General features: G+C 33.7%; 1 protein-coding gene across 1 annotated transcript; it reads right to left on the bottom strand.

Annotated features, from left to right (window-relative positions):
* Positions 1-6,203: 6,203 nt before the first annotated feature.
* LOC109191247 (glutathione S-transferase APIC-like) lies at positions 6,204-7,453 on the bottom strand. Its single transcript, XM_019341831.1, has 3 exons — positions 7,319-7,453; positions 7,178-7,226; positions 6,204-6,700 (listed from the first exon to the last, which is right to left on the bottom strand). The coding sequence occupies exons 1-3, from the start codon at positions 7,451-7,453 to the stop codon at positions 6,204-6,206; spliced, it is 681 nt and encodes a 226-aa protein (XP_019197376.1).
* Positions 7,454-17,661: the final 10,208 nt, after the last annotated feature.

Genomic DNA, 17,661 nt, shown 5'->3' with positions numbered 1-17,661 from the left:
TGTGCACATGGAAGCCCGCAACTTGTTCGCAATCGACATCCACAATTTTCAAAAGTAATCCCGCCAGCCCGTGCCCTCTCAAACTCATTAAAAATGAGATTCAGTGCATGAATAGACACAAATCCTCGCAATTCTTGAAAATGTGACAGTGTTGAACCGATGTCGAATCAAAATTTTGCTTTGTTCAAGACTTGATTTTATTGATGTGTCCTGTGACTGAATGACTCTGTCGATATAAACCAATGATGTCTCCAAATCTGACTGCGATGACTCTAAGTATTTTTTTAACTTGGCATGCTGACTCTCAACTCTGTTCGTGGTGTGATTTCCAAAATTGAGATATCGATCAGTCCAAACAGATACAAACATTTCTTTATATGGTTGCAGCCAATTATCATCAATATAACCAAAAACACCTAAAAATGTGAATAATTGCATTAGTTGAACAAATATGCCTTATTAACAAAATATTAAAATATACATCGAATAATACCTGGATAGTCAACCAAAACTGCTTGTATTTGAGCTAAATGGAACATATATGAGTCATGAGACTGAGACTCAACTAATGCGTTCCATGATTTGTAGAATAAATCCCAATGATGGTTTGATGGGATCGATGCCCTGCACTTTCTCAAAATACTTCTATAGATGTGCCATCTACAAAGTAATCCTTTAGCATCCGGATACACATTTTTACATGCTTTCATCAATGCCAACTCTCGATCCGTGACGATAACACGCGGGGTAATGCATCCCTCAATTGTGGCTTTGAGACAATTTAATGCCCAAGTATAATTGGACTCATTCTCTTTGTGCATGAAGGCGAACGCTGTGCAAAATGTCATGTTGGTCGAAGTTACACCAACCATTTCGACGAGGGGCATCGAGTACCTATTTGTTTTATACGTCGCATCTATCAACAAGACATGTGGAAATGCACGCCACTTCTCCATAGATTTAGGATGAACGAAGAATAAATCTTCTAACTCATTTGTTGCATTATTAGTTCGACTCTCATGCACATAACCATTGTTATGTAAAAAAGACATAACAACTTGCATTTGAGTTTTACCTGCATTATCCATCATCCGGAATTTTTGGCGTGCATTGTATATGGTTTTTGTGATGGAAACATTATCCGGATTTTGCATCTTCACAGACGTTAAAATATCTCGTGGTTTCACATGCATCGCTGACAAATTTTCCACCAATTCGACTTCATTTCCTGATAATCGCCTTGCATAAGGGTGACCTTCAAGGTGCAATGCAGGATCATGATTATGTACTCCACATATTACCCTTACCCTCCAGCAACCATCAACACGTATGTATTTCCCCTCCAATTGGAATGGACAATCAATTTTTCTTGTACCCGTGTTTTTAGATGAGATTTTTTTTGGCACGTAAGTACCACCACGGTCACACTGAAATATAACTGTAGGACTTTTATTCCGGGACCTTTTAATCACAATAACATATCCGAGATTCCGACCTCTACTTTGAACCCATTCAATTAAATCTTCGTGAGACATGAATGCCTAATAAAAAAATTATTTGTATCAATAATAAAAATACCTAATTAATTAATAAAAAGTGGGTATAAGATTATAAAATGTTAAGTTGAGTATTAAGGCGTGAATGACTACATGCATGTATACCAACAAATTAAAAAAAAAAAAACAAACAAAAACAAAAACATAAATTAAGTATACGTACTAATTAAAGCACAATATATACAAACATGTTGTTGCTTACATGCTTACAAGTTAATAATAATAATTAAAAAAAAAAAAAAAACAATATAGTCCCATGATGTTATTAGTCAACATGCATATATATATATATATATATATATATATATATATATATATATATATATATATATATATATATATATATATCAATATGGAGCTCTTATCTGCGTATGAATTTTGTTTACCGTTTCTGTAGACAATTCGCATGCAACCTCGAGATTTAGGTTCACTTGATCATCATCTTTATTTCTATTGTCATCATAAAGTTCGATTGCATTTTCGTCCTAAACAAACAAACAAATAACAACTCTTAATATATAAAGACAAAATAATATATTCAATATTGATATATTAAAGCAATGAATTTGTAATCAAAAATAAATATACATATCTAAATTTCTAAATAATATATAAAAGCAATGAATATATAAATAATACGTAAAATTCAATTTACTAAGTTCACACACACACACACACACACACACACACACACACACACACACACACACACACACACACACACACACACACACACATATATATATATATATATATATATATATATATATATGTGAAATCAATGAACATATATGAAAGCAATGAACTTAAATTTCTAAATAATATATAAAAGCAATGAACAAATATACATAAGTTCAATTGTAACATTTCACTAACAATTCAAATAAAAAAATTAAAATACCTCGTAATGTTGTTGATTTTGATTTTGACCATTGTAACTAAGAAATTGGCTTTGATTTTGATCGTTGTAGCTAAACAAATTATCTATCCAACCGTCCATAGCTTGTAAATTGTTGATTGTATGCATGTACATCACACACACACACACCACATATATATATAGAGCCATTTAAGTCCAATTTGAATTCCTTGCCGTTCAAAATACAAGTAATTTCATTTCACAAACAACAATATTAACTAAAAAATATGAATTGAAATTGTAAATTTATAAAATATATGTATTAAAATTATCAAGTTCAAAAATCTATCTATTGAAACCATAAATTTAAAATAAATATATATTGAAAAACAAAAAAATGGACGGTAGGAAGGCAAGGAGGCAGGAAAAAAAAAAAAAAAAAAAAACGAAGAGGCAACCATCGCCTTCTCCGGTGAGGAAGGCGAGGGACTGCCTTCTCACCGGAGAAGGAAACTGGGCTGCCTTCTCCGGCGAGAAGGCGACCCACTGTGTGGGCTGCCTTCTCACCGGAGAAGGCGATGGTTGCTTCTTCGTTTTTTTTTTTTTTTTTTTTTTTTTTTTTTTAGAATTAAATTTTGATCTCATAAATGCAGTTTTAATAGGGTGGTGCAAATAGCATTTTGACCACCCATTAGGCTATTTGCACCACCCATATATTTATTATAATTTACCACCTTTTTACATTTTCAATGATACTTTATATCATATTTGGTCAAAGGTTGGTGCAAATAGCAACACCCTTTATTATTATAGCTTTATCTCTATCTCTATATATATTAAAGCATAATGAAGTATGGAAACAAGTTTATTGTGTTCAAATTTATTGGTAAAGTTTTATATTTAATAGAATTTATGTATACATTCATTTAAACATCAGTTATAATTAATTTAACTCAACATATATAAAGAGGATAAAATAGATATAAAATAAATATAGTTCTTACATAAATAATCTTTTTCAAATAAATAAGTTTTTGGTAGAGATTTTCGACAAATATCGTCTGCTATTTTATTTAAAAGGTTTATTTAAATACGTTAGTTATATAATTAAAGTAGTTATTTCAAATTCAAATTCATTTCAAACAAAAAAATTCAAATTCAAATAACAATAAATTTTAAAATCAACATAATAATAGCGTAATTAAACTTTTAAAATATTAACTATTACATGACGCACCCCACTATGACGCACTGTCTGACCGCCACTATGGCAACCAACCTTTTTTCAAAGATGAAGTCGGTCGCCACCCCACTGCGCCTACGACACTGTCTCTACGCCAACGTTGGTAAAAACGTAGTAGACAACGCCATCTGATGACTGATTTCCAATGAACTCCTTTGCCACTAGAGAGCTCTACAATTTGTTACCATCGAACCGTACGTATTCCTCCGGCCAAAATTTGATGGCGGTGGATTTCAAAAACACGGCAACAACATAGCAACAACAATCAATCAAGTCCATAAGACAATATTTCGAAAAACAACATATATTAAAATCAATCTATGATATTAATTAATGTTGATTTTTAGGCAAAACAATCAACCAGGCAGAGATTGATAAAGGCTCTGATACCAAATGTTAGATCTAAAATAGTCTAACTATATGAACCATAGTATACGAAAATCTAACCTCGTATGATAGCGGAAGCGTAGTCGTGTTGATCTCCAGCCATAGTTGATGTTCCTGTTGTGTTGCCTCTTAACGGTAGACCGTCAACCATATTTTGTCTCAGACCTGACTCAGAACCCTAGATGGCGTATTGGTATCTACTGAGCAGTCTGAGTACCGTAACTGAATGTGCTATCTAATCCATGAACCTGTATCCCATCAATCCAGGTTTATATTAGGCACAGAGTTTGGTTGACTAACAACTACTAGTTATTAAGTCCAACCAGACCACTTAATAAGCCTAGTCAACTTGCACCACTTAATTAAGGCCCTAATATATATATAATATATAATATATATTATTAGGGAAAATCTTACAATTTTATCTCTAAGCTAGGATTACAAGATATGCAGGGGTGTTGAAGAAATAGCAACATACTAGTCCCTGATGAAGTCTAATCCATGCTAGAGTATTCCAGAATATCAGTATCTCTGTATTCAACTCATTTTAGTGTAAATAATAAAGTCAAATGTAGAAGCTAAAGTTTGGGCTAAGGTTTTAACTTAGGCATACGTTTGAGCAAAGGGGAAATGCTTGGGCATAGGTTGGAGTAAAGGGAAATGCTTGGGCATAGGTTTGAGTAAAGGGAAATGTTTGGGCATAGGTTTGAGAAAGGGAAATTGCTTGTGCATAAATTTGAGAAAGGGAAATTGCTTGGGCAAAGGTTTCTCCTAAAGGGAAAAGCGTGGGCTAAGGTTTGAGAAAGGGGGAAAGTTTGGGCTAAGGTTTTGAGTAAGGAAAATTACTTGCACGAGAAGATCGAATTGCATTTAATGGTGCATTAGAGCATCCACATCAGTGGATATTAGGGAGATAATGTCAGATGAATTATTTTGGGTGGGGATAATAACAAATGTGGGGTGGGGTTATTTGTGAAAATATTTATCCTGCAAGTTCAAGGATAATGTCAGGAAAAAAAAAAAACACTGGTTGCGCACAGCCAATGTCTACACGGGCGCGTGCAATGCACGCGCCCGTGTAGTGCGTCAGGCGCACTGACAGCGAGCTTGACGCGGCAGATTTTTATTATTATTATTTTTTTCAATTTTTGTTTTGTTATTTTTTTTTTCCTTTTTTTTCTCTCCACTCCCACATTCTCTTTCCTAATCACTCTTACATTATCTCCCAAATCTCCCCAACTAATGTGGATGCTCTTAAATGTTTTGCAATTCTCTAGGCATTGAGTTTCCTATAAATAGACAACTCTTTTTATTGTAAATTATCCCATTTGTAAAATCCCATTAGCATAGCAAAAATACAGAGAGTAAAATATGGAGTTATATTTGTAATTTCTATGGTAATATGTCAATACAAAAATTCTTCTTCAATTTGCCTTGTGTATATGATTTATTCTAAATTTTAGTGTTCTCAATATTATTTTCAGTTCAAGTTGCTATTATAATTTGGTGTTGTGAACCTGTTTCGATCCTAACACTTAGCTGAGCTTGTAATGAGTTTGTTAGAGGGTTTTCGATATTGTCTTTTTAAATCATTTTGTTTGGCTATATACAACCTCATCTTCACCTGCATGTAATACCTACAATTGATTAATTAATAGATCAAAATTCTCTTCTCTCTGTTTTCTTTGCACCATGAAAATCAACTGCTCCTGCAACATTTTACGTACGTAGTAAGGAGTAATAATTAATAAATAGTGATATCACTTAATCTATGTTACTTTGAAAGAAGCAAAGTTTAAAGAATAAAGATAGCCGGCCTTAACTCTTATCTGTATGTATATCTTATTCCGATCCCACCAATATATAATCTAAAGATCAGACATGAAATTAAAGTAACGCTAGAAACCAAAGATAGATATATTATTATTAATTATCACATGCACGGACCACATACGGTAACCCAAAGAAACAATATAGGACTGAAACTTACAACGTAACACATGCATACAGTCACGTTCAGGAATTACGTACATTGAAGCTAAGCTAGCAGCTTCATCGTATGTAATTCGTAAAACCAAAGATAAACTGATTGAAACAACAACACAAGCATGACGCATGACGCATGACGCATGACGCATGCAACACTGCCGAGGGTTAATTAATTGGGCTGGACATGAGTATCTGTGACCTTGCCCCAAGCTCCACTGCCGAGGATAAAGTCACTCCATTTCTTCACGGCGGGGCGGCCGTCCACCAATCCCTTAAGCGACGGGGTGTTGGCGAGGTAGTGGAAAAGCGGCATATGATTCACATCCGCCAACGTCATCATTCTGCCATTTTTTCCGGCGGCGGCGGCCGAAGTTTCTGGAAAGTATCCCAGCGTCTTAATTCGCTCTTCGTATAAATCCAGTACTCCCTCCAGCTGTTTCTTGTGTTTCTCCACCGCATCATCAGACTCGCATCCGCTCACCATCTCCATAATCCCCTTCATCCTTGTGTCGTCCCACGCTATCTTCGAAACCACTGGGTCTAACCTACGAACTTCCATATCCATCAACTCAAACATCGCCGCCATCCTCGCCCCATCTCTGGGTATCAATTCCGTCCCTTGCTCACCGTATTTGCATGCAAGGTAGCTCGTAATCGCCCGTGATCCTACATGCATTGCATATATCAAATTTAATTTATAACTCCGCCCACAACAATATAATTCATCCATGAAAAACAAAGGCCCTGTTTGGTAAAATGACTGTTAGCTGATAGCTGTTTGCTGTTAGCTGATTGTGTTAATTAGAGGGTATAAATAGTTGATAACATTAGCTGATTGTAGAAAAGTGTTTGGTAAATTAGCTGTTAGCTAATAGCTGTTTGGTATAATTTCTTTTCTCAAAAAGCTAATTGAAAAAGTTGCTAGGAGTAGCTTTTTTAATTTTAGTCTTTTGGAATTGCAAAAAGCTAATTAACCAAACATTTATATTGATATTTTAACTAAATCAAACAATTAATAGTGGTCAAATAAGTTAAAATTGGCCTATAGGCCAATTTTTTACCAAACAGGGCCAAAACCTAGCTAGCTGCACAAAGTACTAAGCTTAATTAAATTACTTCCATATATAATATATATCACTGTACCATAGATCTTCGAAGATCCATCCTTAAGGGCTGGCACTTCACCAAAAAGCTGCATATTAATTGTTTAACCAAGTCAAACAGCTAATACTGGTTAAATAAGTTAACAAACAGAATCAACATGTATTGAGAGAACAGACGTACACTTTTTTCTTCACCGATTGGTGCATTAATTGGGTGGTTAATGTAGCACTTGAGTCCTTTCTGGTACACGCAAGCAAGAACTCTCATCGTAGCAATCGAAATTGGGTTGCCATAAACATTAAGCGCCGCCGCCATTATATTGTTGATTGTCGTTGCAAAAGGATAGTTAGTATAGCTAAATATCAGAGAGAGCGTTACGTTGTGTGGTGAATTGAAGTATAGATATGATCACACTATTTATAATATGATTGACGTACTAGAAATTTATATATTAATTTGCCAACAACCTCAATTGTGTCTTTTTCTTTATTGGATAATACAGATATTTACAAATTAAATTACTCTAACGTGGCCATCCAGCTCATATAGAGCATGTGATCTGATGATTAATTTACTTTCAACAACCCACCAAATTACATATATATTGTGATTCGAAAGAATCCTAGATCTATACATAAAGTATGATTGTTTTGACTTTTTTTTTTGGTTGTTTAAGATCACATTTTCATTTTTGATGGAGGTATTAAATAACATAATTGCTCACTAATTTAAATAGTAAACCTAGATAACAGTCCAAGGGATTAAGATTCTGAAGTGCCCAATTAATAAGAACAAAATTATCCTATTAGTTTTCAATTGAAATTAGAATATCAAATGTGTGTTAAGTAAAAAATTGTTTTATGAAAAATGTTTTAATTTTTCATGAACCAAACAGAGTAAAATCTGATATAATTTTTATAATACTTGCCAACTAATCGGAGCTACTCTGACCCATAGAGTCAACCAATTGATCGAACTCCTAATTGCTTTGTACTCATTTAACAATATATTCTTATTTCTTATATCTCATAACGTAGTATATTTATAAACGCCTACATTTCGTCTAATTTATACTATCATATAATAAAAACATTATTTTTTGAGTGTATGTACAATTTTTAATGATTGTTCACCAGATTTTTTTTAATGACAGAAAGTGACTACAAAATTTAATTCGTGAGATCATATAAGCGACAAAAACTCTAAAATATAATGGCCATGTTTAGTAAAATAATTAGCCTATAGGTCAATTTTGACTTATTTAACCACTATTAGTTGTTTGACTTGGTTTAAAAATCAATACAAGTATTTGGTTAATTAGTTTTTTATATTCCAAAATGCTAAAATTCTAAAAGTTACTCAAAGCAACTTAACTTTTTGAGAAAAGAAATTATACCAAACAGCTATCAGCTAAGTGCTAATTTACCAAACACCTTTCTACAATCAACTAATATTATCAACTAGTTATATCCTCTAATTAACTCAATCAGCTAACAACTAACAGTCATTTACCAAACAGGGTATGTGTACATTGATACAATACATTGTTTGGATTTAAAACAAAAAAAAAAAAAAAAAAAAAAAAAGTTTTTGCTTGTTTACATTCTGTATGGTCATTGTTTATTTGCTACATTAAGTTGACCAACTCAAATTTAAGTTAAAATAATCATTGTTCACATATATGTTGGCGTTATTAAATATATTTGCACGACTTAATTCTCATGTTACGCATTGGACAAACGGGCGTTTGCGTACGTCACCATTTTGACGTCATATAAATTATACTCCTGCAGTGCATATAAATATTAAGAAAAAGGTTGCAAATACCTTGTGTTCAGATGACATGTAGTGACTCGGTCATAAGATCGAGTCTCAGTAGATGCAGTGTTGACTCTTTGTGGTTCAACAGGTTAAGAAAGGCACCTGTAAATTATTCAATTAAGTCTAAAGTGACTCATTTAGCATGTTTGACACGTGTCTTTTTTAAATACATTTTTTTTTATTACATTTGAGTTATAAATCTCGAGTAACTCGACCAGTTACGAGTGAATTGAAAAGGTTTTTAACTTAAATTAGGTTCAGTTACTTAAATGAATTGAATTATTTCAAACTCCAAGTATATATGAACTAGAAGTATATTGCATGGGGTTGTTGATTAACAATCTTAATTTTGTCTTATTTGCGGTCATTTGTATTGGATAATACATAATTTACAAGTTGATCATGAATATAATTACTCCAACGTGCAGTGGCCAGCGGATAAAGAGCATGCATGTGATTTACTTTCAACAAGCTAAGTCAACAACCCACCAAAAAGGCAAAAACATATCCAAAGAAACTGTAGATGCATACATAAAATAGAGTTATACTATATAGACTCTCAAATTCTATTCCTTCATTTGTACTCCCTGAGATAACAAATCAGGATTGATTATTTTCATCATGTGGGTCCACAAAAAAGTAATAAGAAGTACAACTTGGGACTATAAAATGAGAGTACGCCAAGTATTTTCCCATAAAATATAATATTTTGACTTTTTTTTTTTTAAATATGAAAATTGTAATTTTGGATGGGATTATAAAGTAACTCAATAACTCACTAATTCAAACGTTAGGTATAGAAGTTTGCCCAACGGATTAATATTTTTAAGTACCCAATCAACTTTTCCGGATACCAAAAGTGGTCGGAACAAGACTTTCAACTTGATTTATGATCACTTTCAGGTGGTCGGAAATTTCAGAATTTCCAGTAGTGTTGTGTGTCAGTTTGTCTGCAAAAAAAATAAATAAATAAATACAAAATAAATATTCTATCGACATACGCATTTGGTAAATGAGTTTTTCTATTTTCGTCAAAATTTTTAAAATGTCATATTTTTGTCCATTTTTGTTATTTTTCTCCTATTAGAGTCTTTGACTCAGCTTTCGACCCCTCTAAACTCAACCAATTGAACTCCCAATTACTTTGTACGCTCGTATACTAATAAAAAGTTCTCATTTCTTATATCTCATAACGTGGCATAATTATATATAACCCCTACATTATTTGGTATAATTTCTCTTGTCATATATGAAATATATATCTCGGTAAGCTAAACTAGTATAGTGAGTTAGGGAGTTCAACTTTTCTTGGTTAATTCAGTTATTAATTACCAAATTAAATGCCTTAAACGAAGTCAAAAGGATACAGCATGTGATTTCTAAGACTGAACACAGAGATCTAGATCTGATAATAATTGAAAAAAATGCATGCTTGCATTTTTAATACCTCATTTATTATTGACTTATAAAAATGTAGTTTAATTTATGCAGGTCTTTAAATGTTATAAATTGTTGTAAAGCGAGATGCCCCGCTGGCCTTTAGCTTCTAACCGGTGGGTTGCATGATTATATCAATAACATAAAGGTAAAAGTAAAAAGTAAAACAATAGATAAGGATGAAGAGAGCAGTCAGGTTTTCATTATACCATCGATCCATATCCAATGGGGTACACACAAATATATAGTCTATAGTTGATAGCTGTTACAAAGATGCCATAAGTACCAAGCTGTTACAACTTATTTCATCATCAATACCATAATAATGTCCATAAATAAAGGTTTTATAACACTCCCCCTTGGACATTATTTTGCCATCGATCTTGCCTCGTCAAAAACTTGCTAGGAAAACCCGGTGGGAAAAACCTAGACAAGAAAAGAGTACAATAGAAAATATATTCATGCCTCATTAAAAACTTCACTAGGAAAACCACGTGGGAAAAACCTAGTTGAAGAAAAGAGTACATGATATATGTAAAAACATATATTGTATTTGGTCGCCTCATTAAAAACCTTAACTTAAGAAAACCCTGTGGGAAAAACTTAGTTAAGGGAAAAAGAGTACAACCATAAGTCTTTAGGGCGCAAACTGCATAATCTTCAGGATTTTGGAGTTTGTCCATTTAAGCAATTATTTTGCAACATTTCCTCTTTTACATCATTATATCATACTCATGCCTCGTTAAAAACCACACTAGAAAAACCCAATGGGAGAAAACTAGTGGGGAAAAGAGTACATGATGTGTTGCAAATAGTGAGCAATTGTTAGTCTTTTATGACTTAATCTTCAGGATTTTACGTTCAATCTTCCGGATTGATTCAAGTAAATGTACTTCCCGTTGTGTTGCAAATAGTGCGCAACTGTTAGTCTTTTATGACTTAATCTTCAGGATTTTACATTCAATCTTCTGGATTGATTCGAGTAAATGTACTTCCAGTCTCCCCCTGAAGATAACAATCTTCAAGTTCTACATATATTTTAAAATTTGAAGAGATGGATTGGACAAATCTTCTGGATTGTCACTAGAGTAGTGTACAATAATCTTATGGCTTTTCTAGAGCTCATATAACATTTGTGCAACACAAGTGTTATTGTCATCATTTTGAACATTTAGGGAAATTCATTTTATAACCAGTTTGGACTTGGCATTGCAGAGATCAAACAAAACAGCCAGTACCCCAGTAGCTTATTAAAACTGTATCATGGTTTCTTACATAAATATCATGTCTTTGTATCTCAAAGATACCGGAGGATATGTTAATCATTATTCAAGTACTTCATTTGTAGGGGGAGCACTAGATTTTGCCAGCAATTTTATCGCAAATATGTTGCGGTTATAGAACTTCGGGTTCTATAATGGTGCTCCAATGATAATGAAGTAAAGACTTCAAGTCCAAAAAGGTTCCTTATCTGCTTCAAGAGATTATTAGGCAACCTTTAGTTTGATAAAAACATGACACTTATATGAATATAGAGACATGTGAAAAAGCATTTTTAGATGTAGGCTGACTGGTGTATATAAAAAACTTCAAAGAAAAACTCGATCTTCAAGTTGAGATAATACTTATAGCTTTCACAAGCTTTTTATTTCAAAAATCTCAGTCTTTAAACATGAACTGACATCATCAAGCTCTTTATATATTTCATTGATGTTTACACCATCAATCTTGACTGAGATAATAAATAATGAATAAGTTCATTATCAACCCTTTATCGAGCACACAATGGTACATATTATTCCTTCAATGAGGATATTAACCCCATTTGCAACCCTTTAAAGAGTAAATAATGACACATAATAATACTTAAATAAATCCTCATTTCGAGAATTATGAATCTATCAGGGATTTCTCAAAATAAATTTAACTGCATATCTAAATTTAGTATTCTGCCAATTGTATTGTGTAGCGGAACTTAATGTCATTTACTGTGGGAGAGTATATTTGACTAAAATCAATTAGGGGTCTCTGCGTGAACCCATAGGCTACAAACTCGCTTCATTTCTTATCACCTCATTATTCTTATTTCTCTTTCATGCACACACCCATTTGTAACCTTCAGGGTTAACGCTCAATGGTGTAATGTTATAAAGAGAATTTATTCATTTTAGCGAGTCGAGCTATGCCTTAATTGCTCCTTTATATATTAAATAGTCATGGCACTTCTGGTGCCTAACTCTGGATCCAGATTATCATATAACGAGCAATTTGTAATGGCAATTGTGTTGTCGACAACTATAACCTTTTTGTAAAACTCTCATATTTGTAAAAGTAATGACAATTTCTAAAACAACCAGATTCTAAACATTTCCCAAAGATATTTTGATCTGGTCGTTCCGCACCCTAGTATTACGTTTGTTTGGTGCACCCATAAGTCTTACCAGGGTTTTTCGTCATCTGGACGAACGTTTGCAGGACATAGCTATTTCAAGAGTGACAATATTTCTTTACTAGATCTAGTATTATGATCCATATCTCTTTCACCAATAGATCTCCTACACTTCTAGTGTCAAGGAGTATAGATAGATATGTTTGGTCCAAGGATATGGGACCTAGTCACGTCTTTTATGATCATTATGATCATCAATAGATGTATTTGGCAGATTATTTGCTAAAATCGCAAATAGATTATCTTTTGAACTTCCAGTTCAATCTAACTAGTACATGGATTTAAATAATGAAGATGTTTTTATTCTTATGAAATTTCTTGGCATTCCAAAAAGCTACGGAGTAGTATATTATCTCCCCCTAATGCCGAGAAACAATCTTCATTAGGAATGCAGTCAACGTACCCAATTATATGTATTGATCCCCTATCATGGGCTTTCGGTATTTAATCAATAGACGAAGGTTTCTTCGATAGCCCTTTTAGAGGTACGTTGTGGTGGTGATATAAAATAGACTGCGCAAATAAAATAACGCAGATAGGGAAATGTTACTTCTGAAACCACGTACTAGGTGAAAAAAGGGGTATAGCAATCCTTGAGGGATTGATTTGTGATACGCAGTGAGTTAGACTTAGTAAAACAAACTTGACTCGTAGTAACGTCAAGCAATCCTTCGGGGATTAATGGGATAGGTTGACCATTTTTGGTCAAGAATTCATTGTCAAGATTCATCCTAAAGGATGACTTAGAGAATTAAAATCCTTAATCTACCTTCTGGGCAAATAAATATACAAAACAATGAGGGCTATAAATTTAAATATCATATGCCCAAATCTCATGTCAAAAAAATTTCTATAGCAGAAACTAGCACGGTAAACATGTTATAGCCTTTAACTATTATCACATGTAAGCTAAGGTTTAGCAACGACAGGTGCAACCTAACCATATTGAGAATTCATGATATTGCCACACTTATAAGTTGGGTGATGAATCTCAATAGCTATGGCCTATAGAAAATAATTAATTGCCAACAAGGAATAACAAAAGCTCTTATATGAGCCTAATCAAGAGATTATATGCTAAAAGTTGTCAATTAAAGAGAAGCATGCAATAGCATGTGATATAATTGTCCCTTATGTCTTGGACACCAAACTCTCAATTGAGTCATGCACATCCATTAAATAAAGAATATCATGTTTGGTACACACAAGGCATGACATGACAAGAGATATTGTTTATTAATTCATAAATTAGAAAAAATGAGAGAAGAAGTACCGTTCGCCAAAGAATAATGAGCACATCTTCGCTGTCGGGCCCATTCATTCCTTATTTCGGGGAATCAAAAACAGCACTTTTCCAAGTAAACTTCTCATTTTATTTCATAGTTTCATATTAGCATGAAAACATCACAAAATAGCAAGATATACAAGCTGAAAATGGCAGAAAAATTTCAGAATTTTGACCTGGATTGCAGAATTTTCTAGGGGGAAACGGTAACATATTTTGACACAAAATTTGGCAGATATGTATTTCAGCAAGTCTAGAACGTACATAAAAATTTTCATGTCAATCCAAGGTGTGGAAGTATTTTTTTTGAAATTTTTCACAACATTGCTCCAGGCAGAAAAATAATTGGCAGCACACTGCCAAAACTTTACAAATTTTTCTGGAATAACCAAAGCATATTTTTAACAAAATATTTTTACAGACATCAAATATCACGAGTCTAGGTTCTCCAGAAAAAATTTCATCCCAAAAGGAGTTCAACAAGTATGTTTCACGAATTTAATTTTCAAGCTGCGCCTGTCAGAATTTTCAGGCAGTGATTACTATGTGTAAAAAAAGTCACAACTTGTTTGCTTCAAGCAAACCAACATGATGTGAGTCAATTTTGACTTTTGGAGAGTAGCATAGCATTAGAAATAGAAGTTGCAAACTTCATTCATGAGCCATTAGTCACCTTAAAGATCAATCCATATTCAGGGTCTTCCAGACCTTATTAAAAAATAGCCCAATGACCAAATACTTAGCATAATTTTGTCATGTACTTTTACTGGAGTACAATGTGACAATCATAACTGATGGGCAAGATAACGAGTGACAGATAAATTAGTGCTCTTGGTTTACCTTCCGGGCAAAACTATATTAAAAAAATTAAGCACTATCACCTTGTTTAGATTTGAGATTTATTTCAATAACTCATGTAAATAGATTTCTAAAATAAAGACTAGCACCATAAATAAGCTTAAACTTGGACAAATAATCAATTGACTTCTAAATAAATACCAAGTCAATTTTCATTAAGAGATTGTCCTAGTGCTGTTATATTCTAATTAGTGCTATGAATTCGCTTTCTGGGCAATGTTATGTTTAAAATGTTACTATCAACATTTATGGCCTATAGCAAATAGATGTTACCATCAAAGGCAAATTGCAAAATTGCCCAAAATTAAACCACGCTTCAATCAAAGAGTAATACAACGTAATCTGATCACATGCATGAGCTAAGCCAGATTTCAAGAGTTACTACTCCCATTAATATACCACCATTATTATTAACTAAGCAAAATGCATTGCAGACTATAAAGGCAGACAAAATAGTTGCACGCAATAGCTTACGGCACGCAATAGCAGTAGCAAAAAGATAAGAGTACATTCACAGTATAGCTCCAGATTATATCTCAGGTATGCAGGGATAAAAATCTTCAGGATTAAAGATTAAAAATTCCCAGGATACGGTACCCACATTCTCTGAATTTTCTTATATTTATATTGGGCAATATAATAGCATAGATTTCCCAGAGTTAAATAATATCGCACATCCTCATCGAAACAATATTGCACAAGGATGAATAATTAGTACCGTTCACCAAAGATATAGAGAGATTAATCAATCATAGTAATCACCGTCCGCACGTCATGCAGGATAATTGACGGTAGATCTCTTTCAGTCCCGTTTCGTTTCTTTTTTCCCCTTTGAACCCAGTAGCTTGCAGTTAGCGACGGAGGTCCAAAACTCATGCATGTTGTCGTTCCCAATTGAGAACTATCTTCTCGGAGCCTGCGTTTCAACCCGTCGTTGATGACTGCATTGATAATCTTAACGCGAATTGAAGATCATCAGTGGAGGAGGCTGATGAACCAACGTCCAACGGGACCCGTTAGAAGATCGCGAGGATGATCCAAGCACATCCCCACCAGCCGACGTCTCAACCTGGAGGATATCTTTGCAAAATATCTGCAAAACTGTTACTGTAATTATTAATTTAATATAATAATAATTAGCCATTAATCACTCTGTTAATGTCGCTAATTTGTAACGGGCATTGTCGACACTCCGTTAGCACCGGAGCAAGCGGCAGTCCCCTTGACGTGAGAGAACCGGGTCTGTAGCCACGGGACCAGAACGTGTGTCCCCTCGTCGGCGGTCACCACGGAATCTATCAAAAAAAACACAGCGCATTGGCCGCCGTCGCAGAGTGATACTCGCCATTCTCTTCTCCGTTAATAGCAGCGATTCCGGCGAGCAGATGGTGACCCCAGCGAACAGAAGCATCATAGAATAGATCTCCAGCCATTTTTTTCTCTTCGACAGCAACCAACAAATAACAGCAGATCCATGGATCCGATGATGATGGAGGATGAAAAAAAACTCAGCCAAATATATTTGGCGTGATGATTGAGGCAAAAAAAATTTCCAGCCAAAAGATATTAGCATTTCAAATATTGAGATATATATTTTTGCCTTCTCAACAAAAACATGATAACAACATAAAGTGCATACCGTTCAACGTGGTTGAGCTGCTGATAACGTGTTGTAAAGCGAGATGCCCCGCTGGCCTTTAGCTCCTAACCGGTGGGTTGCATGATTGTATCAATAACATAAAGGTAAAAGTAAAAAAGTAAAACAATAGATAAGGATGAAGAGAGCAGTCAGGTTTTCATTATACCATCGATCCATATCCAATGGGGTACACACAAATATATAATCTATAGTTGATAGCTGTTACAAAGATGCCATAAGTACCAAGCTGGTTATAAAATGAATTTCCCTAAATGTTCAAAATGAGGACAATAACACTTGTGTTGCACAAATGTTATATGAGCTCTAGAAAAGTCATAAGATTATTGTACACTATTCTAGTGATAATCCAGAAGATTTGTCCAATCCATCTCTTCAAATTTTGAAATATATGTAGAACTTGAAGATTGTTATCTTAAGGGGGAGACTGGAAGTACATTTACTCGAATCAATCCAGAAGATTGAATATAAAATCCTGAAGATTAAGTCATAAAAGACTAACAGTTGCGCACTATTTGCAACACAATGGGAAGTACATTTACTTGAATCAATCTGGAAGATTGAACGTAAAATCCTGAAGATTAAGTCATAAAAGACTAACAGTTGCGCACTATTTGCAACACATCATGTACTCTTTTCCTCACTAGTTTTCTCTCATTGGGTTTTTCTAGTGTGGTTTTTAACGAGGCATGAGTATGATATAATGATGTAAAAGAGGAAATGTTGCAAAATAATTGTTGAAATGGACAAACTCCAAAATCTTGAAGATTATGCAGTTTGCGCCCTAAATTTAGTTATTTGTTTACCTACTTGCAAATTTAATTAGTTCATGTCTTTCCATTGTTATACTATAATCCTTTAATGGCATAGTTGCAAATATAATCTTTAATTTCATTCAAAGTATTATGTTTGTAACTTGATCAACAACTAAATAACTAAATCTGCAAAAGAAATGTATAAACTTAAAACAATTATATATATATATATATATATATATATATATATATATATATATA

This window comes from Ipomoea nil, unplaced genomic scaffold (genome assembly GCF_001879475.1).
Source record: "Ipomoea nil cultivar Tokyo-kokei standard unplaced genomic scaffold, Asagao_1.1 scaffold1619, whole genome shotgun sequence".
In the NCBI taxonomy this organism is placed as follows: Eukaryota; Viridiplantae; Streptophyta; class Magnoliopsida; order Solanales; family Convolvulaceae; genus Ipomoea; species Ipomoea nil.
Note: the sequence above shows the minus strand (reverse complement) of the source record. Positions and strands in the feature narration are given on the sequence as shown.

Bases quoted from the DNA above. Each gene is read 5' to 3' on its own strand.
- LOC109191247 (XM_019341831.1), bottom strand. From the start codon at position 7,453: ATGGCGGCGGCGCTTAATGTTTATGGCAACCCAATTTCGATTGCTACG. The intron at 7,227-7,318 runs GTACGTCTGTTC...ATTAATATGCAG, and splicing joins CAATCGGTGAAGAAAAAAGT to CTTTTTGGTGAAGTGCCAGC. The intron at 6,701-7,177 runs GTACAGTGATAT...CAATGCATGTAG, and splicing joins TGGATCTTCGAAGATCTATG to GATCACGGGCGATTACGAGC.